The sequence below is a fragment of the Zonotrichia leucophrys genome, chromosome 2 (assembly GCF_028769735.1).
Source record: "Zonotrichia leucophrys gambelii isolate GWCS_2022_RI chromosome 2, RI_Zleu_2.0, whole genome shotgun sequence".
NCBI lineage: Eukaryota > Metazoa > Chordata > Aves > Passeriformes > Passerellidae > Zonotrichia > Zonotrichia leucophrys.
In genome coordinates this window covers 93,833,287-93,855,957 of record NC_088171.1, presented here as the reverse complement: position 1 = coordinate 93,855,957, position 22,671 = coordinate 93,833,287, and the positions used below count along the sequence as shown (strand labels likewise).

Here is a 22,671-nt window from a genome sequence, read left to right as displayed (position 1 = left end):
ATCAGAGTTGTTAAAATGCCTTTAAGTGCTTGTGCACTAATTTTGCAGCAAGCCTCAATGTCATGCTAAAAGTAACCTTAAAGATTTAGATGATGATACTGTAAAACACTACATTAATTAATTAATGGCATATTAACTAATTAGATGTCCAAGAGCTACCATTACTGTTTAAAGCATCAGATTGCAGCCACAAAATAAATAACATATGAATGCTACTTTTAAGTAAAGAAAAAACATAAGGATGAACCATACCCAAACCAACCACAGAAATAATATAGAAGTTGCAAATATCTATATTTTATAAAAACCATCAAACTTTAAAATAACAAAAAATGGTACCAGCTGGCCAGCTGCTGCCTCTGGACTCCTACAGGTCTCTTTCCACCACAGCACTTTGCTCAGCTTCACTGATCCATATGTAAAAACTACACACAGTTTGCAGAAACCACTTTACGATATGTAAGATACACAAGATTCAGCCTTTTCCCTAAAAAAAAGATCTGCAGGTAAGCATGAAATACCATGCCAAAAAAGGGAAAGCTGCAAGCCATACCTCTGAGACCCAATAACTGGTACAAAAAATAGCAAATGGGTTTTTCATTAAAATTTAAATCTTATTAAAATGTAAATTCTTTCCACCTCAGAAAGCTAATCCAGAGTTGCTGTTGTAATTTTGATAAACCAGTGGTCTCTGGATGAAAGCAGACAGACCAAGTCTTGCAAGAAACTGGGAAAAGGAAAGAAGGTTAAGGAAAGTGGAAATAAATGGATAGCTGGAAGACCAGAACCATTACTTATCTTATAATGAAAACCGACAGGACACTAAATTCTCCCATTTGCCTCTCAGGCAAGAGGAAATAACTGCAACACGGTAATAACACCTATTTGAAAACCATTTGCTGTCACACCAGATTGATTTTTTTTTTTTGTGTAAGCTTGCCATTATTTTGCATTAAAGTCATAGCTCATGTTCCACAATTGATTGTGTTTACAATGAAAGAAGCTTCCCAGTAAGGTCACTGAACTGCAATAACCCTCAGCATTTAGCCAGCTCCTGACAGGACTGCATCACCTCCTGATAAAGGCCTTGTGCCTTCCAGCTCCTCCCTTCACATTCTGCTCCCTCCCTTTCTTAAGCAAGAATCAAAAAGGAAAAATGGGCACAGGAAAAGAGTGACATCCATACAGATGTAACATACAATAATTCACGTTCCCAGCTTTGTCAGTATATTCCATAAGACCAGAATACAAATTCTCTCATTTTAGAAGACACACTTTATAAACCAGCAATAAATCCTTAGCTGAGAAAAAACCCCAAACAACAACAACAAAATCAAAACAAAACCTAAAAAAACCCCATTCAACCAGAAAACCCAAACTGGCATTCAATACACAGCTTCAAAAAATTCCTAAGTTTGGATGCAGTGGGACCACAGTGAGGAAGACCCACACTGAGTGTGACTGCATCTGTCAAACCACTACAGATGAAGTCTCATGGAGAGAGAAATCCTTCATCCTGTGTGGGTTTACACAAGTCCCACAGGACATTCTGCGTGGGACACAGCAGCAGGCATCAGCATAAGCAAGAATCAGGGTGAGGCAGGGTCACCGTGGAATTGTGCTGAATGCACATTTTCTTGCTGTATCTCTGAGCTCTGCACACAAAAAGACACCTCAGGACGCACCCAATTCTGCAATTTGAAACAGCAGAATGGCATATGGTGCTGAAAAACTCTACAATAGGATCTCTCCTTTTAGAGGGAAAAAGAGTGTTCATTTCACCTCTTTTTAGTCAAAAAAAGCAAAGAACAAACAAACCGAAAACCAGTCAAACAAAAAACCCCCACCAATGACAAATAACCAAAGCACAAACCCCATTACCAAACCCAAACAACAACAAAACCCAACACATCACAGTACAACTCCAGGCGCACAGCATGGATCCCTGGAAAGATCTAAGCAAAAAGAAAAATGGCCACATGCAGATACAATTTTAGACCTGATCTACCAGATAGAAAAGGAAACTTTTGGGTTTGAAAAGACAAAGCCTTACTCTGTCTTTCCAAGTAAGATGTTTTTTACTGTGAGGGTAATAAAACACTGGAGCAGGTTACCCATAGATGTGGTGGATGCCCCATCCCCAGAGTGAGTCAAGGTCACATTGCACAGGGTTCTGAGGAACCCAATTTAATTCAAGGTTTCCCTGCCCATGGCAGGGGTTAGGACTAGATGGCCTTCAAAGGTGCTTTCTGATTCAAAATATTCTATGATTCTATCACAAAAAGTTAGTACACTTTGACTTTCATTGTCATCAGAAAGGGGAATACACAATATGCAACAACTCCCCCTACAAAAAAATCTCGCTTGTAATTTTATGGTAATTCAATCCTACAGGAAAAAAAAAAAAAAAGGTATAATTAAAACTCTGCATTTGTAATTTTCCAGGTCAATGTAATAGGGGTCGCACCAAACAAAGGACGCTCCAGTCCTTCCAGTGGTCAGAACGACAGGCAGTTTTCCCCCCTGCTCCAGCCTGACCATTGTAGGGTAGCATTGTAGCAAATAAACTTCCGAAAATATTCTCTGTAAGTAAGGCTAAGAGTCCCCTCCTGACCCATTTCTTTAAATGCACAGCACCATAGCCAGCAAATTTCTTCTCCTCCCTGGACTGAGATGTAATGCAAAACCCTTTTCTGAGTAATACTAGCTGCAACAGAGACCATGTTGACTACGTGCAAGTTCAACAGAAGTTTGCAGTGAGCAAGACGTTCTAGCTCCACATCACAGATGCATATTCAGTATATATCAGACAACAGAACTCTGTTGGGTGCCACAAGAAAATCCTTTCAAAGGGCAAACAAAACTAACTCTTGTCAATTCAGAATCGCATAGTTGCAAATGCCATCACTGTGATGTCTTTTCTCTCCCAATACCCTTACCCTTCTGCTCCATTTCTCCACTCCACCCTCCTGTATAAAAAGTTCATTGCCTTTGAGATTTAGTTCTGTGAAACATAAGACACACCTGACTTGTTTGTTTCATAAAGCAGCTGGTACAATGTGGCTTCATTGTTGGCAAGGTAATTTCATCTATACCCCAGTCTAAAAATAAATATTAAAGAGAAATGCAGAAGAGCCTTCTGGAATGGTAATTCCCAAATTTAACCCATACAGAGAACAACAACAGGAAAACTAAGGCATTTAGGCGTGTTCACAGGTGGCCCTTTACAGTAGTGGATGAAACCTTCCTTGAATCTGCAAAGAATGCTACCAGGTCTAGCAGACTTGAAGGAGAGCCCCACACTTGGTTCCTTACTGTCGTGGTATTTTTAATCAATAATTAATGTGTTTGCTTCCAAATCTGGACCAGCTGATCGGGACTGCAGAAACCACATTTACTCTGAAAGGAAGTATTTTCAAAAAAACCCTATTCAAATGGCAGAGTTCATCAGGTATATTCTGCATAACAACCCTTAGCAACTGCATCTATTCCATGCTGTCCACAGCAGAGAAAGTTCCCTTGTCCTGCAAAGTCATTATTGTCACCTGGTCCACGCCACCGCTAACCCGGGAGCGTGAGGAGACAAGCGCAATTCAAGAGATTTCTGCCTCCTCTGCTGAAGAGCCCTGGAGCCGGCAGTCCAGGCCTGCCAGGGCTGCCAGGGGCTGGCAGCTGCTGCCACCGGGTGGCTTCAGCGACGAGGGACAGCCAGCGGGGCCGGGGGACAGCCAGCAGTGCTGGGCACAGCCAGCGGGCCGGGGCACGGCCAGCGGGGCCCGGGACAGCCTGCGGTGCTGGGGACAGCCAGCGGGGCCCGGGACACGGCTCCTCCAGCGCCCGCTGTGCTGCTCCACACCAGGGCATAGAAGGCTCTCAAAGGGGGCTGCCCTCTCAAAGGGGGCTCAGGGCTCCTCTGCTGCCCGTGCCAACCTTTCTGCAGGGGGTGGCATTGCCCAGAGAAAGCGAGAGGAGGGATCTCTGTGGAAAATAAGTAAGTCACAAGTAGATAGTGATGTCTGTGAAAAGGGAAGGCTGAGGTGTACCTGCTCAAAGAGACTGGAGGCTATTAAAAATTCTTCAGAAGAGGGATTCTAGTCAAAGCTGGAGCTATAAATTAGCCAACTATTGGTGCATACTTCATGCTCGGTATAATTAGCATCACTGGGGAAAAAGAAAGAAATGAGGGATAGCTTGAAATAGATCAAGCCAGAGGGAGAATAACTGAGCAGGCTCTGTAATCATTTCAGTCACAGAACAACAAATAACTCACCTAGGGAAAACTGCTTCAAGCTTATCCTTTATCCCTATAAGATGTAAGAGTATTTTTAAGACATTGTCCAGAACTGCAGGGAAAGGCATATACAGCAGTCATTCTCAAGACAACATGAAACTTGTATCTATCAAAATATTCTCCCTGATTCTTACTTACCACGGTGGTTTCATTTGCACCTTCAGTCGACTTTGATTTACTCAGCTGACCAGGGTAAGAGAAAATTATAGAGTCCATTTGCACTATACTTCCTCTTTTTTAATCCCCATTTTGACCTAATCTTAAAACCAAAAAAGCCCCAGACTGTAATTTGCAAAGTGGTAGGAAGGTTGATATAAAATACTGTAATCTGACTGGTTTTGGAGTTGGAAAGAAATTTTCCTCCTGGTTGTGTTGAGTTATCAAAGGCTGATCAGTGTCTTATGTTAGTTAAGCAGCTCAGTTCACAGATTTGGAACATGGAAATATTTAGCAGTTTGTTAGTAAATCATTAGCTTTAAACACCACATAGAACATGTGCATGTTGACTTTCTTCAGTTAGTTAAGGAATTTGTTGATCCAGGGTATGGATCACTGGATGGTGAGTTTAAACCTACCAACAATGAACTTCATGCTTAATTCCCATCTTTAAACACACAGTTCCCACATGGATCACAGACTTAAGTAACTACTGGGTTAGCCCACTGGTACACAGGAGTAGTGATCCAAATACACAGAAGGTTTAAATGCGTGAGATTTTGCTGGTAGAAAGAGGCAGATGGAGATCTCCCTGCTTTGCTGCCTCCACCCTTCTCACAGAAAGAAAACGAGAGATCTGCACTGAGAAAGGACACAGTTTGAGATGCACATTACACCATGCCATGTGGCTTTGCAACCAGTAATACTGGATCTACTGCAAATAACTGGCAGAGCAAATGGCAAAGAAATGAGGTAATTGCCTCAGCACCCACTAAGTAAAGCTGAAAGCTAGTTCTAAAGTCCACTTGTGGATTCATCAGCCACTGGCACTCTATGATCAGTGTTGGAAATATTTGTACCAGGAATTCAGGTTCATGTGCCAATCACACTGCATTATCTCACTGAGAAAGGATGATTTTAAATGGTTTCCATTATTAGTAAGAAAGACTAATTATTAATTCTTCATGCTCCATTCCTTTTGTACTTTGAAAGAAAAAAAATACTTGCTGTATTCAAAAATATTTCACTCATCCAAAAGTTTTCAAGCCAGTCAGCCTTAGTAACATCCACATGATCAGACTTGTCTTAACCTCTCCTGCATTAATGTTAGACTATTGCTTCTTCATTGGAGTTCTATTAGCATAAAATAAACCTTAAATTGTAACAATAAGGTTTCCCTTATCAGGAAATGTTCTTCACACAGCAGGTGTTTGGGTACTGGAATGGGTGCTGAAGGAAGTGCTCACAGCACCAAGCCTGACAGAGCTCAAGAAGTGTCTGGACAATAATCTTAGGCACATGCTGTGATTTTTGGGGCACTCTGTACAGGCTCAGGAGTTGGACTCAATGATCCTGATGGGTTCCTTCCAACTCAGCCAATTTTATCATTTCCTGTCTCTTTTCCAAAACTCAATGCAGAAGAAAAGGTCAAATGTGGCTTTCAGATCAAATAATAAATATATCAGCAAGACCTATATGGAGAGCAGGGAAAGGATTCACAGAAAAACACCAAGAGAAGCTCATTTAAAATTGAGGTCTCCAAGAATTCTCAAAGGTCACCCAGTCTATCCTTCTGGCACAAGATGATTACATCAGTTTAGACAGTTACTTGTCTAACCTGTTTTTCAAGGCCTGCAATGATGAATCTGCACACTTTCCAGATGATGTATCACAATACTTTAGTATTTGTTTCTGTATTCCCCTTCCTGACATTTGATCACATCTTTCTTTCTGCAGTTTTAAGAATTCATTGCTTATCCTCTCCATTACGGATGGAGAAAAGTTTATCTTCCCTTACTGCATAAACCTTTCATTTTGTTGAATACTTGGATTCAATCCTTCTTCTCCTCAGAGATTATTTGTTTTAGACTGCTGATTCCTCTTTGTTTTTTACTTGGTCCCTTCCTCCATCTCTCGAGGTCTTTGTGGGACTGTACAGCCTGCGCTCAAAAGCTGTACATTAAGTAGATCACTGTGTCTTTGTGGGAATTCCCTTTGTGCCAACACTTCAAATAACATTTTCAAGTTTTTGCAGTAACTCACCAAATACTTCATTGTCCTCTGATGACTGCTGTGTTAGTCTGGCTGCTTTTGGGCTCTCCTTAGCTGCTTCTTCCACCTTGGTTTCAGCGTTCTGCAAAACAAACATTTACTGTGATTAGTCTTTCTTTGACAGCTCTCAAAAAGAAACACTCTTTAAACTTCGTAACTGCATTCTTAATGAATACATGTGGTTTTGTTATCTTTGCTACACATATGTGGTTTTGCAAAATATTAAGGAAAAATGCTCTCAGAAAAATCATGATTTTTCTTCTGAGTCTGTTTTAATCTATGTCAGTTGGAGAGGTAGAAAAGACATTTAAACAAGAGAGATATCTAAAACTATAACAGACTTGCAAGTTTCCACCTTTCCTCCTCATATTTAGTTTTATTTCTATTGACATATTCCATGTTGACTTAGTGAACCAAGAGATCAGAAGATAGTACACAAATATTTCTCCTTATACAGGAAAGGCAAGTGAGCTAGAGCTTCAAGTCATTAACCAATTCCTCTACTTGACTGTTTAAAGCACAAGGACTTACTATTTCTGAAAGAAATTTGCCAGTTAGCTACCTGGTGTAATTAGAGATAAATCAACAGCTTTGGTGCTTAACTTGCCAGAAGTTAAAACATCTAATTCCCTACCTAGAAAAGTCTGAGGAAAACATAAGCTGTGAAACATTGAGTTTTAAATATTTATATTTCTACTGAAGAAAAAATAACTCTTGTTTTAAAAATGTTTTACTTCAGTACTCAAGAGAAACATATACACTGCATATACTTACAGCAATGCAGACAGTAAACTGCACAAGCAGTCAGCTGTTGAAAGATGGATATGAAATGACTGATACAATATTAAATATTACTGTAAAGAGTTGACTAAGAGTTGAGGAAGGAATAAAAGAGAAATGTTTTATGCCTATGCTTTTTGAAAGATACATATTGCTCTATTCAAGTACATGCTCATTTGGAAGACTTTGTGTGATGTTTTGAGAAATACAATTTTTAACTCTGACATATATTTGAAAAGGCTGCTATACAATCTGTTCATGAAAAATTACCATCTCTGCTATCAGAAACATAGCACACTTACAAATTTCTCTTATTTCCCCTTATTAATAACAATAGGGAAGGTGTCAGAAAGTAGGCAGATTAAGTCTATTAACTCCCTATAGAACAGAGGAATGCAAACTTCAGGCACATAGACTCAAAAGATGTTGAAGCAAGACAGCAAGAATTTTTGGAAAGAAATGAAAGATGGACCTAGCAAGCCTACTGGTGTCACACAGCAGCTGACAAGAACTGGGAAAAGCAGAGACAGAGAAACTGCCTCAGAGGAACAGTGCAGGTCCTTCCTGAAGCAGGAAGGACATGCAAAAGTGAAAGGATTCTGCACTCCCTTAAGGCACCAAGGGACCTGAGTGTGTCCCATACAGAAAACCCATCAGCTTAGTACCTCTCAGAGCTGAGGAGGGAAGTCAGTTTTAGCAGATGCTCACCTCAGTCTGGCTTAACTACTGTCCCTTGGGAACATGGAGGGACCCAGTCAGAAATCAGTAGTGGCTATACTGGGCGACAACTTGCTTTGGGTAAACAACTTCATTATCAGCACAATTAACTTAAGTCTTGTCCCCAGAGATAAAATCTGTCAGTTATGCAGTGACACAGTGTGCAATGCTGCCCACTCAGACAAGGGACATGGGCTAAGGCCTGTGCTGGTTGACAGGACCACCTGCATTTAGAGGCCACTGATTCTGTAAGCTGCATATTGGAGTCAGGTTCTCCATCCTATTTGATGGATAAATACATATATAGATTTGCTCTATAGTGAGCAGCAAATCAACTACATCTTTGTTGTACACAGAAATGGAGAAGAGCAGTCAACTCTGAAAAAAAGCAGAAGAGGCCATCTGCTACAGCAGGGTAAGTCAATTCCAGAGGCAAAGAAAAACACTAAAAACTGTGCCATCATGGATGAGACAAAATTAGTACATTTAGATGATCAAAAGTTCAGGGCTGTCCCAAATGAAGGGGACAGCTGAACTCCTGATCAGAGCTATTGCTCTAGGCTTGGTAAAGACAGTGCTTGTTAGCTCCATCTGTAATTGTATTTCATCATGTTTAGTGTGTGATAAAGCTGGTGGTACAGGAGGGGAGGGATTGCTGCTCTTTATGCTCTTGTTCCCCTTGGGAAATAGCTGAGAGTGTGTAACCTGCAGCAAGGCATCAAGAGCAGCAGCAGCAGCAAAACACCATCCAGCAGACACTCAGCTGTGTCTGGGAAATGCGCTGTCAGTCCACGCTCTTACTGGGGAGATGTTTGCATCCCTTACTTTTGAAACAGGGTCTTGGCAGTCTCAGGGAAGTTAGAAAGACTGAACCCTGAGACATTTTGGTTTGACTTAAATCACTGGAAAGAACTACACAGCAGCTGTGCCGTCTGCTCCCTGCATAAGGCACAATGCTGGTGTTGACAGATGCCAGCTCCAAGATGTTGACAGCAAAGTTCTGTGATGTACCAACCCGAAACATGACAGTGTATGGTTGGATATAATTCTGCTTGGCATGTCTTCTCAGCCAAAATGCAAACTTTCAAAAGACTGCTTTTGCTTTATTTTTTGGAAGAAATCTACTCAACACATTATTGCTGGCACATATACTACTTGTGTAACCGAAATCAGTACAAGACATATCACTGCAAAAGAACAACCAATGATCCAGATGCCTCAAACCAAGCTGTACTAAAAAAAAAAATAAAAAAAGCCAAGACTTGGTCAGTTGCTTGATTCCCTCTTTCTAGGGTCCTAAAAAATTTAAGTGTCTCCATCCTTGCAATCAATGAAGAGAAAAAGCGAAAACACATTCCCTTACACTGTCTGAGCTGTGCCAGAGGAGATTCTTTACCAACAGTTATAGTGTGTTTTATGCTGGGTATAAAATAAAGGCCCTTTGTACATAACAGAGTAAACATAATTCTACCTAGCTCCTTCAGGCTGAGTACTCAATGCAATTTCAGAAGTGATGAAAATAGATTTCTTTTACAGTATCAGTTCCCAGGAGAGTAGACAGTACCTGATTTTAGCATGAAATAAATATTATATAGGCCTAAAATCACAAAAAACTGTCTCCCCCAAAAAACATCTCCCTGACTACTCATGTTCCAAAATACCATAAAATACCTAAGGAGCAAACCAGCAGCTACTGCATCATAACAGCTGGTGACAGACTAGAACCCCTTCTATTATTTCATAAAGCCGTTTCAAAATAAGATGTGCACATACACTGCAGCTCTATATACATTAATATGTATAGATACAGCTGCTCTTGACTCAGACCAGATAAAAAATAGAATTGCATTATAATCTGCCTTAGTTTTAGAAGATATTTTTGGCCAACTTTCCACTGTAGCTGTCACCTGGTGCCTTATGACTCAGTTCACCTATTTTCCCATTATCCACCATGGCACACCACAATGTCCATATTACACAGCATTTTGAAACTTTGATAGGCAACTATACAAATAACCAGTAGGTATTAAAGTATTTGCAGCAAATGAAGAGCAATATCAAAAATGTTATATACACCCCCATTAGTGCAAGAAGAGGCTACTTGTATTTTGTTGCTATCAATGCCTACTTAGGTGATCTTTACTCACATGGGCAATATTAAGAAATCCTGAGTTACAGTACTCTGCAGGTACTACAGTGTCAGGCCAGGTTAAAAAGTGCAGTGAGGCATATTACATTTAGAGAAGCAGCTAAGTCCTCAAGGAATCATAGGCCTTGGAAATGGAAAGTTGTACTCTAGAGTATTCAAGCCAGCTTTTTAACTATATTGCCATTTTTTCATACTAGTTAGGAAGGGCTTGTTTCTTTTCCTTTAACCACAAAGCTGTTACTCAATGACTTAATTTTCTAAGTGATAACACCACACAGAAAAGTTAAAACTTCTCATCAGAGACAAAATGATTATTCAAGAAGTGTTATGTCTCAATTAAAGAATTAAAGAAATTCAGAGTGAAGCACACATTCATATTGTCTGTGCTTTCATTCCTGCCTTTTACAATCTACTCCTTTTTCTTATTATATATATTTACCTAGTATGTTTAGCTCCATTCCAATAGCACAAGTGAAAAGAGTTAAAATTCCCTTTCTTTTCGGAAAAGTGCCACACAGGTATCAAAAGCTGCAGCAAGACAACACAGAGTGAGAGCATGAGCAGCTGCTTTTGCAGCACAGACATTTCTCCAGTTCCTTCTGTCATTCATTCCTGCCCACAGCACATTACCTTCTCTCCACAAAACCCAGCAGCACTGGGGGCACGGTTATTGATTCCTCCCCCACGCTACACCTACAAAACTAAGATAAACAACAGGCACCACCACAAAAGACAGACAAGAGTTTCTAGTGGATAAAACTAGATTTGACTGGCAATAAACCTTCATTTTGAAATAACAGAAGAAGAGTGTGTTGTTGAAGGCAGCAACAATCTGGCTAATCTAAACCATATCCATAGCAGTAGATCATACTGCTCCAGTCTCAGCTGAAGAACTCTGCAAAACATTCCTGATTTTCCACTTCTGCAATGATATTCCCCTGAACTCTACCACACAAGGCTACCTTTCATTTAATATTCATAAAATGTATGTATGATGTTCAGGCTATAGTATACCTTCAGGACAATCTATACATTGTCTCTTCTCAGAAATAACTGATTTTCCACAGAGTTCCGGGGAAAAAGTAAGAAAAATCTTTAAAACATTAATATGTGCTCCTTCAAAATTGTGACTCCAACAGGACTGAGAGACAAGAATCAGCAAGTCTGTCAAATGCAGGGATTTTTCTCTAAATACCAAATACTCCTGCAATAGCAGGGCAGGATGTAAGTCAATTTTAAGAGTCATGATTTCCCAGTAATTTTCGTATTCTGCATCCCCAGATTAACAATGTTGCTGTCATAAATGCTGGAGAAATTCCTTGTTACTTCTTATCAGACACCTCAATCAGTATCAAAATTTTTATCTCCTCTTCATGGAGAGGAATTTCTACACAGACAGCGTAACACAGTCAAACAGCTGAGATGCTGTGGACCACACTTATTAGCGGCAGGAATTAATGGAATGGCAGCTGGCCCTCTTCAGGTGAGCTGATATCTCCTGGATCTGCATTAACAAGTATGTTCAAACATATTCTTGAACTAGATCATTAGTTCTTCCTAAATCTGCAGATTTCCTAAACACCTTTCTTTTCATACAGAAATTCAAATTCACACTAGCAAGCACCAGGCCCCTGGCACTGAGGCTGAATAGTCCATTTTAACCATGTCATACTGGCAGATTTGTACTCCTCAAACAAGACTACAGCCACCATTCAGAACAAGGTTATGCCGGACTGAAGCAGGGCTCATGCTGTCAATACAGCTCCAAACTCTTGTAAACATTCCAGGAACTCCTACACCAGTTTGCTCTTCAGTCCCCACTAGCCAAGAGAAGGATGCAAATTTTATCATTAATTTTCAGTTAAATAAAATAATTCCTTTAAACATCAAGCAAATCACAATCACTATCTCCAGCTTTCTATTACATCTTGTTTTCTCAGTTCAATTTTCATTTCTACAGATTTTTTACATGCAGTTTCTAAAATGCAAGACTCACAATATCATCTACTTCATAGTTTCAACAAAATTCCTGTGCATGCGTCAAAATCTTATTTAAGGTATAAGAAAGAAAAAAAATATGACAGGATTATGGAAAAAGAGAGGGCTAGAGTTTCCAAGGACAGTTTTCTGTTCCTCAGCTTCAACAGCACAGTCCTACTGCTGCTGTCACCAAAAGAGAACTACAAAAGAAGTTGCAACAAAGTCTCATCACTAAACCCCAAGGCAGACCAAGGCACTTTTAAAAAGGTCTGAGATGTCTCAAACACATTATTCAGGACCTTGAAGAAACTAATTCAGTCTATTTTGAAACTTGAAAATACCAAGCAAAAAACAACTGAATTCCAGCTCAATAATTTGCTCCATTCCGCATTACAGTTCCACACTATCTTACTATGTGCTTACCTTCTTTTATGAAAGGCTTTTTAAAACTACTTCTGTTTATAGAGAAGTTTCACAGATTTCACTGAATATTCTGAGGTAAGAGGGACCCACAAGGACCACTGAGTCCAACTCAAGCCAATGGCCTACACTGGGACTCATAACTTTGGTGTTACCAGCATCCTGTTCTATGTTGTTACAGACTGGGTTAATACAGAGAATATCTCACCTTTAAATGTTCCTGACCACACTGGGGTTCTCATATTTATAACTGAAGTCTCTTCAGTTCAGAATGTAACAGATAAAGATAATTTATGGACCTACAGTGTGCTACTAGTCAGCTTTCACTAGTCCATACAGTCTTCCCCTATGCTGAGGATGGAATTTCACGCATGTAGGAAGCAAATGAGGGATTACATTACTGTGCCCATACAAGTCACAGAGGCCAAAGGCATTTGGAAGCAAGCTGTTAAAATGACAGCGTTCATTTGGTTAACAAACCTAAACAAAAAAGAGACAATCATGCGCAAGATTCAAGAGGTTTGCATTAATACTGTGAACTGAAAAAAAAAATCTCAGGTGCCCTGTGCACAGGGATAGAGGGAGAGGAAAAGATATTTGAGTGACTTTTAACTTTGTAGGTACTCTAAGATACTGCTATGATCAGGAATCCTCCTAGAACAACAAGGAATTTTCAAAACAAGTAAAGACAAGACACAAAAATACGCTCTAGTTTAATATTTTCAATTTCAAGCAACTGCCTTTCACTCTGTGCACATTAACCCTGAAATCATACCTAGGAAACCCGGATGTGAATCACATCAAAGTCAGACAAGCACAGGCAGGGCTGTGACTTGTTATTTCCTCTGCCAATCCCACCCTGGTCCTATGGGGCACAGCAACCATCACCACACCAGCTGCACAGTGCCAACATGAGATGAACCTGTGAAGAGCAGCACAAGGACCTACATCCACACCCGGGAACACAGTGAGGTTCAACAGCCTCCAGAACACCTGGAACTAACTTTATTAAGGAGCAGGTGGTACCTGCTTTGAACCCTGACAGGTTTTCTACAGCGCCACTGCAAACAGCATCCGGCAGGCACACGGATGGAAACAGCTCCTGACCTCAGGAATCAAGGAGGAGCCACAACAACACTCAAGGGACAAAATCAAAAATAGGTACTTTGGACACCTAGCACAAGAGCACATCTCTTTTAGAAAAAGTGTTCAAGCTGATTTCCAGAGTAGTCTGAAAAGTGACAGCTGTCAATATCAATGCCTTCGCAGCCCATTCATCATCTTTATCTCATCTCAACTGAGTGCAAATTTACTCACCTTTAAGCACTTATTTTAGCCACATGGTACTCAGGAGCAAATATTTCACCCTGTTTTTCAAGAAAAGGATGTAGTTTAAGTCAAAAACACAGTGTTGATGCTGCAGCCTCAACCCTCAGTGCACCTCTTTAAAAGCTTCATAAATCCATTGAACAATGTCAGTGTCTGGCCCCAGCAGACTGGTAATTTTCAAATGCCACCACATGAGGTCCTTCTGAAGGGTTATAACAGAAGCATACAACAGCAATCCTGTTTTCTTCCCAGCTAATGAGTGCACTTCTATATTCCAGCATATTAATAAAATCTGAGTTCATATATCAGGATACCAATATACCAGAAAAAGATACTAAGCATCTGATTATCTATGGTGAAAGCACAATAGAGACGCAAAAAACTAGCAGCTAGGTACAGAATTATGTCCAATAATTAACAGGTGGAAAAAAACCCAAACCAAAGCCATTTTAAAAAAGGTGCAAAATAACAGTCCAATAGCCAGGGAGAAAAGATGAGAAATATTTCTGGTAAAAAATGTCTTTCAACCTCATACATTGAACTTCTCATATCAGAGGTCTCCATTTGGCAGTTTGCAATGAATAAAGGTCAAAATGATTGCCTCATAATTAGAAATCCTCAATCCTGAATCCTCCTCAGGGGCCTATAGAGGACTGAGGACGGCAGTGGACCTGGTGATTTGCACCTTTCATCCATAAGAAGAGATGCAGAAGGGGTGGCAGCTGTTTGGGTGGAGTACATCTAGGAGACCATTGCATGGCTCCAAACCATCCTGCAGTTGTCATGATACATAGAGGAAAGGCACCAGTCCTTTTGCAGAACATCTCACCAACCATGGCTATGTAAACCTGCATTGCTGCATTTGCATGATGCTTATGGTTGTTTAAAAAAAACCCAAAAAAGTAAGAAATTAGGCCTGAAGCAGTGTCCAAATCTGGTTCATCAAACACAAGGATGGATGTATACAGTAACCCAGGAACAAAAGGATATTCAGTGTGTCTTAAATAGTAAGTAAAAAAAGTTTTTTTTAAACAATCAGTTAAATCCTATTTATCTTCTTCCATTATCTCAAAGGTATTTTGAGTGAAATATATTATAAAATGAAAGCTATTACAGAGCATGTCAGAAACATTCACTGAAAAAGTGTCAAACCCAAGAACAGTAAACAACTATTAGAGACGAACCTTTCTGCTGCATTACCAGCAAAACATCTTTTCTTGGCCCCTAGGTGTGAAAATGTTCTGGCTTTTGCAGTACCCCAACTGACAGTGCACAGGTATTTTTTGACAAAAACCCAGCACAGCTGACATCCTGAGTCTGCAGCCCGTGTTAAGGTTGTCAAGAGGAAACACACAAGGTTCCCCTTGTCAAAGTAAATTGTTGACTCCACCGGCCCGCAGGAGAGAAGTGGAACATGTGACTGTGGGGGCTACAAAGAGCTGAGGCACAACTGTGCCAAGAAAACACGCACAGCAGGAACTCAGCACCTAACACGAGAGGTTCGCTCTGCCCAGCTCCCCAGCAGCAAACCAGGCTGCAGGGAAGGCAGAATTTCACTTCTGGTATTTTATTCCTAATTCCATTACGTGCATGAACCAGTCCTTCAGTGTGCAAATTAATTACACAGAACATGTGTCTGGGTCATTTCCTCAACACAGATGCAGACTGGCTTTCTTGAATAATAAAAATACCTTTGTAGTGCTTTCTCTAAGGTTACAGAAAGAAGACAAAAACAGTAGACAGCTTTATAACACTTTCTCACTGTTCTACTCACAGTGGGCAAGAGATACAACAGACTAATTCAAATCCCCTTTGAGCTTAATGAGTATGAAACACACTCTGACACAACTGCCAGTGAACACCAAACATGAACTTTCAACTTCTTGAATTTAATTTTCACTTTCAAGTCTCTAGCTCATGAGGAAAGAAAGCTCAAAAGCAGCTATGTAAAAAGAATTCAAAAACATCCAAAATTACATCACTTCAACTCCCTAAAAACTACCACAACATTTTCAGCATTTAAAAGCAAAATTTACTTTTCTTTGCTGAGAATTAAATTCAACATCAAGCAGTTAATGTTAGAACAGAGATTTTTCAGCACACTGAAAGTGCTTTAGGTCACTTGGCAGTCTCTAGCCCCACGAAGTCCTTTTCTAGGCCAAAGCTAAGAATAATTGTACATACAAGTTGCCTGATGCTAAAACACGTTACATTTCCCTGCAAGATTTGTAGGTTCCAAGAAAATTCTGACCACTGTACTCATCAATGTTTCTGAACTGGGATAAAAGAAAATTACCAGATGTTTCTTAAATTTTGTACAAAAAGAGTTTTCTGGGGTTGGTGGGTTGTTAAGAAGACAATTTTGCCTTTCCAAAGTGGCAAGGTATTTTGACACAGACATTTCAGCTCATCATTAGCATGCACTCCTGCCAAGATCCCAACTTTTTCCCATCACCAAAGAATGTGTCCTCCCTCCTGACCATACCTATAAGCAGGGCTGCTCCCAAAACTTTTTGGTCCCTCAAGGAACTGGACAAGGGGTGAAAGAAGGGCTAAAAACAATCCATCTTAGTAACATAAGGTAGAAGAAAGAGAGAAAACAGAACCAAACCAGCTCTTGGGTCCAGTCCACCAGAGAGCTCCTCCCTCACTCCAGTCTGTGTGGGAAAATAAGGTTTGCTGTGTAACACCTGGTTAAGGGGGAAGCTGCCATGATCCTGCCACCACAGAAAACAAGACCTTGGTGTGCATGTACCTGTCTGTCCATCCAAGACAGAAAATTACTTTTCTATTTCCCTGTTTCATTTAAATAGGCCAATGTTAAATGCATGATCTTGAAAGAAAATGAGTTTTATTGCTCTGTGCTACCAGAATGTGCATATGTCCTCTGTCTAGAGTAAATAAACGCACAAACACCACTTAGAACAAAATGTTCTCAAATGTCAAGACCTACAGGGTCAATGTTTACAAAATAATCAACACAACTGCCTTTTTCAAAATGTAAATAAAGATTTCTTTTCAGGTAAGAGTTGGAAATGCATTTGGAGTGGAAGCAAGGGGGGTTTTTATAGTCAAGGGAAACTGCTAAAGGCACGAAACAGTTTGTGTAATTGTAAAACAGTGGTATGACATCTTTTAACTCCCACATATGTAAATTTTAAAAAATATCAAGCAACATGTGAAGATAAGTAAAGACATCGATCATGTTATCAAGGATCACTTGATATCAATATACTACTCAAAAATAGTTATCCACTTAAGACTACATTAAAAAACCCATATATTCTACTAAAAAAATCATTAGAAACATTAAGATACTAAGTTTCATCAAAAGTTCGGGTCTAATGCAGTCTCACCAGGAAAGTTAAGACACTAGGCAAAACTGAGTATTTGCTTGATAGTTCATGGAATCAACCTCTGCCTTCGGCCCCATTCACCACATCATTTCATGGAATTTTGAAAAAGCATTGATCAGATTGCATATCTGACATGCCCACATCTGCACGTTACAGTCTGGGCTGCATTAGACTGTAAGTGTGCTCCAGAGGAGGGCACATTTTTTCCAAGGCTCTTCTTGTCTTCATCACCCTGTGCCCTTCGTTTGCCACCCATTCCATCACTTCTCCACCTGCCTGGGTTGTCATCTCTCTCTCCCTTGTATTTCTTGGTTTAAAGCTCTCCTCACCAGCTTGACCAGCCTGATGGCAAAGAGGCTTTTCCCTGACTGGGTCAGGTGGATTCCATCTGAGCAGTCCTTGGCCCTCAGAGAAGGATTCCATGGCTGCAAAAGCAAAATGCCTGCTGGCAGCATCAGCTGTGCCGCCAGCTGCTGACCTCTAGGATCCACTCACTTCTGTCCAAGCCCTGCGCCCTCACTGGGAGCACCAGGGAGAAAACCTTGGCTCCTGTGCCCTTGTTCCTCAGACCCAGAGCCATATAACCAGTCTCAGAACCCACACACCAGTATCAAGGCTGTCCCCATACCAAGGAAGAGAAGTAGGGGGTAAGAGCACAAGGATTTCACAAGCCCCCACCAGCATCACCACATCACCATGGACCCAAATCTCTCCCCTAGAAGAGAAAATACATGAGATGGAAAAACAGTGTGCACAGTAAAGTAGCTACACCTTATGTAATGACCCTGGATTGATATTGATAATATTGACAAAAAGGAAAGAGGGACCATTCATTTTTAGAACCACATTAAAGCCCCTCAAGGAGTCTGTTTCTCAATGTGCTTATAAAGACCTGAAGTTACCTCCCCTTCCCATACCACACCACAGACATTACAAGTTTCTCAGAAGTATTAGTCACCTTTGCAAATATTTTTTATAGATCATTTTAAGAGGTAGAGCTTGCCCAGAAACTCTCAGCAACTTCAATTCTCACACAAGTCAACCAGCAGGAAGCAACAGAATGATAAATGCTAATTTTTGACTTTAAAATCATCTTTCAGGAACAGCTACCTCTTCAGAAAGCCACAATACCATCCCAGAGATTTGTTCATCTGATTTCCAACTATAGGCCCAAATAGGGCTGACCTTTCTTTCAGCAGCCCACTGTAAGCCTTTCAAGTATAAATCAACTTCTAACTAACAGATAGCTGTCAATGGTACATAAATAAAACTACTTACTAGAACATAGAGAAATAACCCAGGAGATATTTCCTAAGAAACAAAGAATATGCATGTATGTAATGTAATGGAATGTATGCAACACTTACATGAATATTTTTTTTAAAAGCAACTTCAAAACATCTATTAAAATTAATTTATAGTTTTGTTTAATACACTTGAAGAAAGCACAATAAGGATTCCTTCCTCATTTTTCCTAGTTACCTTAACAACCACAAAATGCAAAATCTGAAGAGGAGATTACCTGATTTCAGAAATATTCTAGCTGTCAGTCATTTTTCAAGAAACTGTCTAAACTGAACCAGAAAAAGTGTCATAAAGCAAATAACTCAAAACAATGCACCTCATTAGCACTAAAGCAATAGAACCCAAGTTAGGAGAATGTCAAAAAATCTAACCAAAACCAATCCACACCAACCACAAGGAAGAAATTTCAGAGCAATAGAACACAAATCCCTCAAATTCTCTCAACACAAATAGAAACTGCTCCCATTCACTGCTGGCTTTGACTTCTGTGTCCTTTCCCAAGAACAGAGGAGCAGAGCCCTTGCTGGCATGATTATTTCCCTTTCACAGTGTTCACATGCACTAGACATGTGATAGAGCAGCTTTGGTGGGCACCGGGAGTCCAGCCAGGGTCAACCCACCACATTTTCTGAAAGCAAACCAGAGAACAATGCTTCCCTACATGTTTTAAGCCAACACAGAGGCACTCTCACAAAAACTACTGTGCAGAGTTACAACTGCACTAATATTAGAAGAAAAATGGACCATTGTAACACATGTATGAAGCTGCATGCTGAAATATTAACCTACATATTCAACAGGTGAACTTTCCCATTTCAGAAGGGAATAATGAAGTCTAAGAGGCAAAATATTTTGGAAAAAAAGCACAACAAACCCGATTGTTTACCCAAACATGCCCAGAGAGATGACATTTTAATTTTTTTATTTTCAGCCTGTTTAAAATGTCCAAGTTAGCATTCAAATTGTATTGACCACCATGAGGGGGAAAACAACAACAGATTCTGAAGATCTGGATGTTAATGAATGGCAGAAGCCAATTTCATTAGTTGTCCCACAGTTCAGCATCTGATCACACTGGGGCTTGCAGGCATTTTAAGGGCTGTCACTCATAGCCTGACCTGTCACTGTGTTCTCGCTACCAAGCCACCATCTAGTTTATTCTACCAGTGGCACTAACACCTCCAGATTTTGGTGCCCTCCTCTGGAGCACACATACAGTGTAACTCAGCCCAGACTGTAACATGCAGATGTGGGCATGTCAGATATGCAATCTGATCTATGTGTTTCCAAAATTCCATAAAATGATGTGGTGAGCTTCCAGCAAATATCAGTGATTTCATATGCCAGGAGTACAGCTAAAATGTTACATTTTTCTCCGCATATCAGTAATTTAACATGTTCCTGACCCTCAGAAATAATGATCTCAAGTTAACTATTGCTGCTTACCACACTGAACTAGGGGTAAGACAAACCTTGAGAGGCCAAGGAAATGACTCACTCACATCTCACACTCAGGGCTTCTTCAGTCCCAGGTGACACCTGATTCATCTGCAAATACCTGCTATTACTCACCTGGAACTAGGAAAGGTTTTCCTGTGGAGTTAATTGCTGCCATTTCTGTACACCATATAAAAAAGACTGTGGTCAGTAAGCATCTATCCAAAGTGTCTCCAGATGGCAAATATGATAAGATACATGCTCTATAACATAAATGGATCATAAGCCTGTTCTCATACCTTTTGCAAAGCATAAGCAGCTAATATAATAACTGAATTTAAAAAACCCTATCAGCCCAATACACCATCCTGTTCTTCAGGGACATTTCTTGTTTTGTTGCAGAGACAGTATGGTTTTAAACAGCTGTAGCTACCATTTTCCAAATATATAAAGTCAAACAAAGAAACTAAACTCGAGAAAGATCAAGCAATATAAATCTCATACTGACTGTGAGATAAATGTCCATTTTCTCTAATACCAATGTAAATAAGTATCAGAAGTGATGACATTGAAACACTCATGTGGCATGTACAGACAGGAGAAATGGTTAAGACCAGAAATATAATTTGTGAGCAACCAGCTTATTACTCAGTGAGCCAAAAAACAAATAGAAACTGTCATTTTAAAAGATCACAGAATCATTCAATATGCTGAGTTGGAAGGGACCCACAAAGATCATCACATTCAACTCCTGGCCCAGAATCACACCATGTGCCTGAGAGCATTGTCCAAACACTCCTCGAACACTCAGGCTTGGTGCTGTGACCACTTCCCTGGGGAGCCTGTTCCAGTGCCCAGCCACCCTCTGGATGAGGAAACTTTTTCTGAAATCCAACCTAAACCTCCCCTGACACAACTTCAGACCATTACTTTGGGTCCTGTCACCAATCACTACAGAGGTGATTCAATTTACCACAGTTTGATTCATTAGTGTGGTTCTAGTAAGAACTCTACATCTTCAGGAGAAATATCGCACTGAAATTCAAGAGCTACGTGTTGGAAAGAAAAAGAAAAAGAGGTGATTTAAATAAGTGCTACTTTGCACTATTTATAGTCATCATCTGTGGAAGGCCCAGGCTCTGGGGGGGAGCATGAAGCTCTACCAGCAAGCACACCTATTCACTGCCTGGGAACGTCTCCAGCTTCAGGCAGGAACACTTGTTCTCTTCCTCAATTTCCACCTTTTCCTACAGTGCCTAATTTTTAGATCTTTCCTCTTGTATAGATATTTAACAAAAAAGCCCTACTAAAAACAGCAACAAAAAACCAACCCACAACCAGCAAATGACCAAAACACCTAACTCAAAAAAACAAAACCAACCACATAAAAACCAAATGACAGCTCAGCCAGACAGCCTTGCCTTTTTTTCTCTGACCAATCAACATTTCCTTTGTACTGTTATACTACACAGGCTGCTCTCAATCTGTCAAGATTTGGTAACTCTGACAACTGCCCATCTTTCTAGAAAGGTTTCAAGAAACCAAGGATCATCATACAACCAGAAAGTGCACTTCACACCTCTTTTCCCTTTTATGTGGATTTGTTCCAGAAGAAGGCCTCTGTATGTTTTTTTTTGTCAATAATTCATAAGTGCAATACTTTACTGAAGGATAAAAGACTGTCAAAGGTAGGTACATTTTGTACTCAACAGAAACCTCTGCATTAACATTGAAGGAGTGATAATGCATTGGCAAAAAGAGAGAAATGCTTCATACACAGTGTTTCAAATGCTTAGCTGTTTTTCTTTTTTTAGATGGCATAACAGTTTTAACAGTAATTTTTCCCCATGGATAGAAGGTGTGTAGGAACATCCTGCTTGGATTTGTCAAGGGCAAATGGTGTCTAAGCCCTGAATACCCTCCTGTGATAAAATGGCTGTTTTTGTGGAGGAGGGGAGAAGCATGACATCATATCCCCTGACATTAGTATGGCCTATGACACAGCCTCCCACAGTCTGCCACTCTACCCTTCCAGTCAAACCAAGAAGACAAACTCTGGGTAGGTGGAATACAAGGGGTGGGTAACTGCTAGGAACACCAAGCTCAGAGGACGGCAATCAACAGCATGGAGTCCATCTGTCTGTCAGCCAGCAGCAGCACCCCTCAGGGATCCACACTAAGGCCAAATCATTTAATGTCTTTATTAAAAAACCCAGGTAATAATAATAAACTGGGGGGCTGGTCAGTACACAGAGGCAGAGGTGCTCTTCAGACAAGGACCTTGACAGGCTACAGAAGTAAAGAGACAAAAATCCCCTGAAGTCCAATAAAGGCACACGCAAAACTGTGCAGCTGAAATGGGATAACACCATTCCTGAGGATCGAAAGGGGTCAAATGGCCTGGAAGCAACTTTGCAGAGAAGGTTTTCTTTTTTTTTTTTTTTTTTTTGCATCCACTTTAATTAAGTAACTACAAATGATTGCATTAGAGGTGTTTGGCACTGATGAGCTGCTCCTGAAGTACATGGGATAAGCAGGTGCTATTGGCAAATAGGTTTAACTCCAGTTCTCCGGAACTTGGGCGTTTGAGAGAAAAGACACACAAGGGCCCCTATGGAGCAACGAGAAAAGGCTTTGGAAGAAAAGATGTGTCAATTGCATGACTATTTTTCTCCCCTTGTTCTGTTTTGCTTCTCCTG

At 40.3% G+C, this 22,671-nt stretch overlaps 1 protein-coding gene across 1 annotated transcript in view; it reads right to left on the bottom strand.

Moving 5' to 3' along the window:
• The window catches only part of MBP (myelin basic protein), a 110,664-nt gene that overhangs the window by 48,576 nt on the left and 39,417 nt on the right, over window positions 1-22,671 (bottom strand). The window contains exon 3 of the mRNA XM_064705732.1: window positions 6,491-6,581. Within this exon, the coding sequence (XP_064561802.1) occupies window positions 6,491-6,581 (91 nt within the window). The remainder of the gene's footprint in view (window positions 1-6,490; window positions 6,582-22,671) is intronic.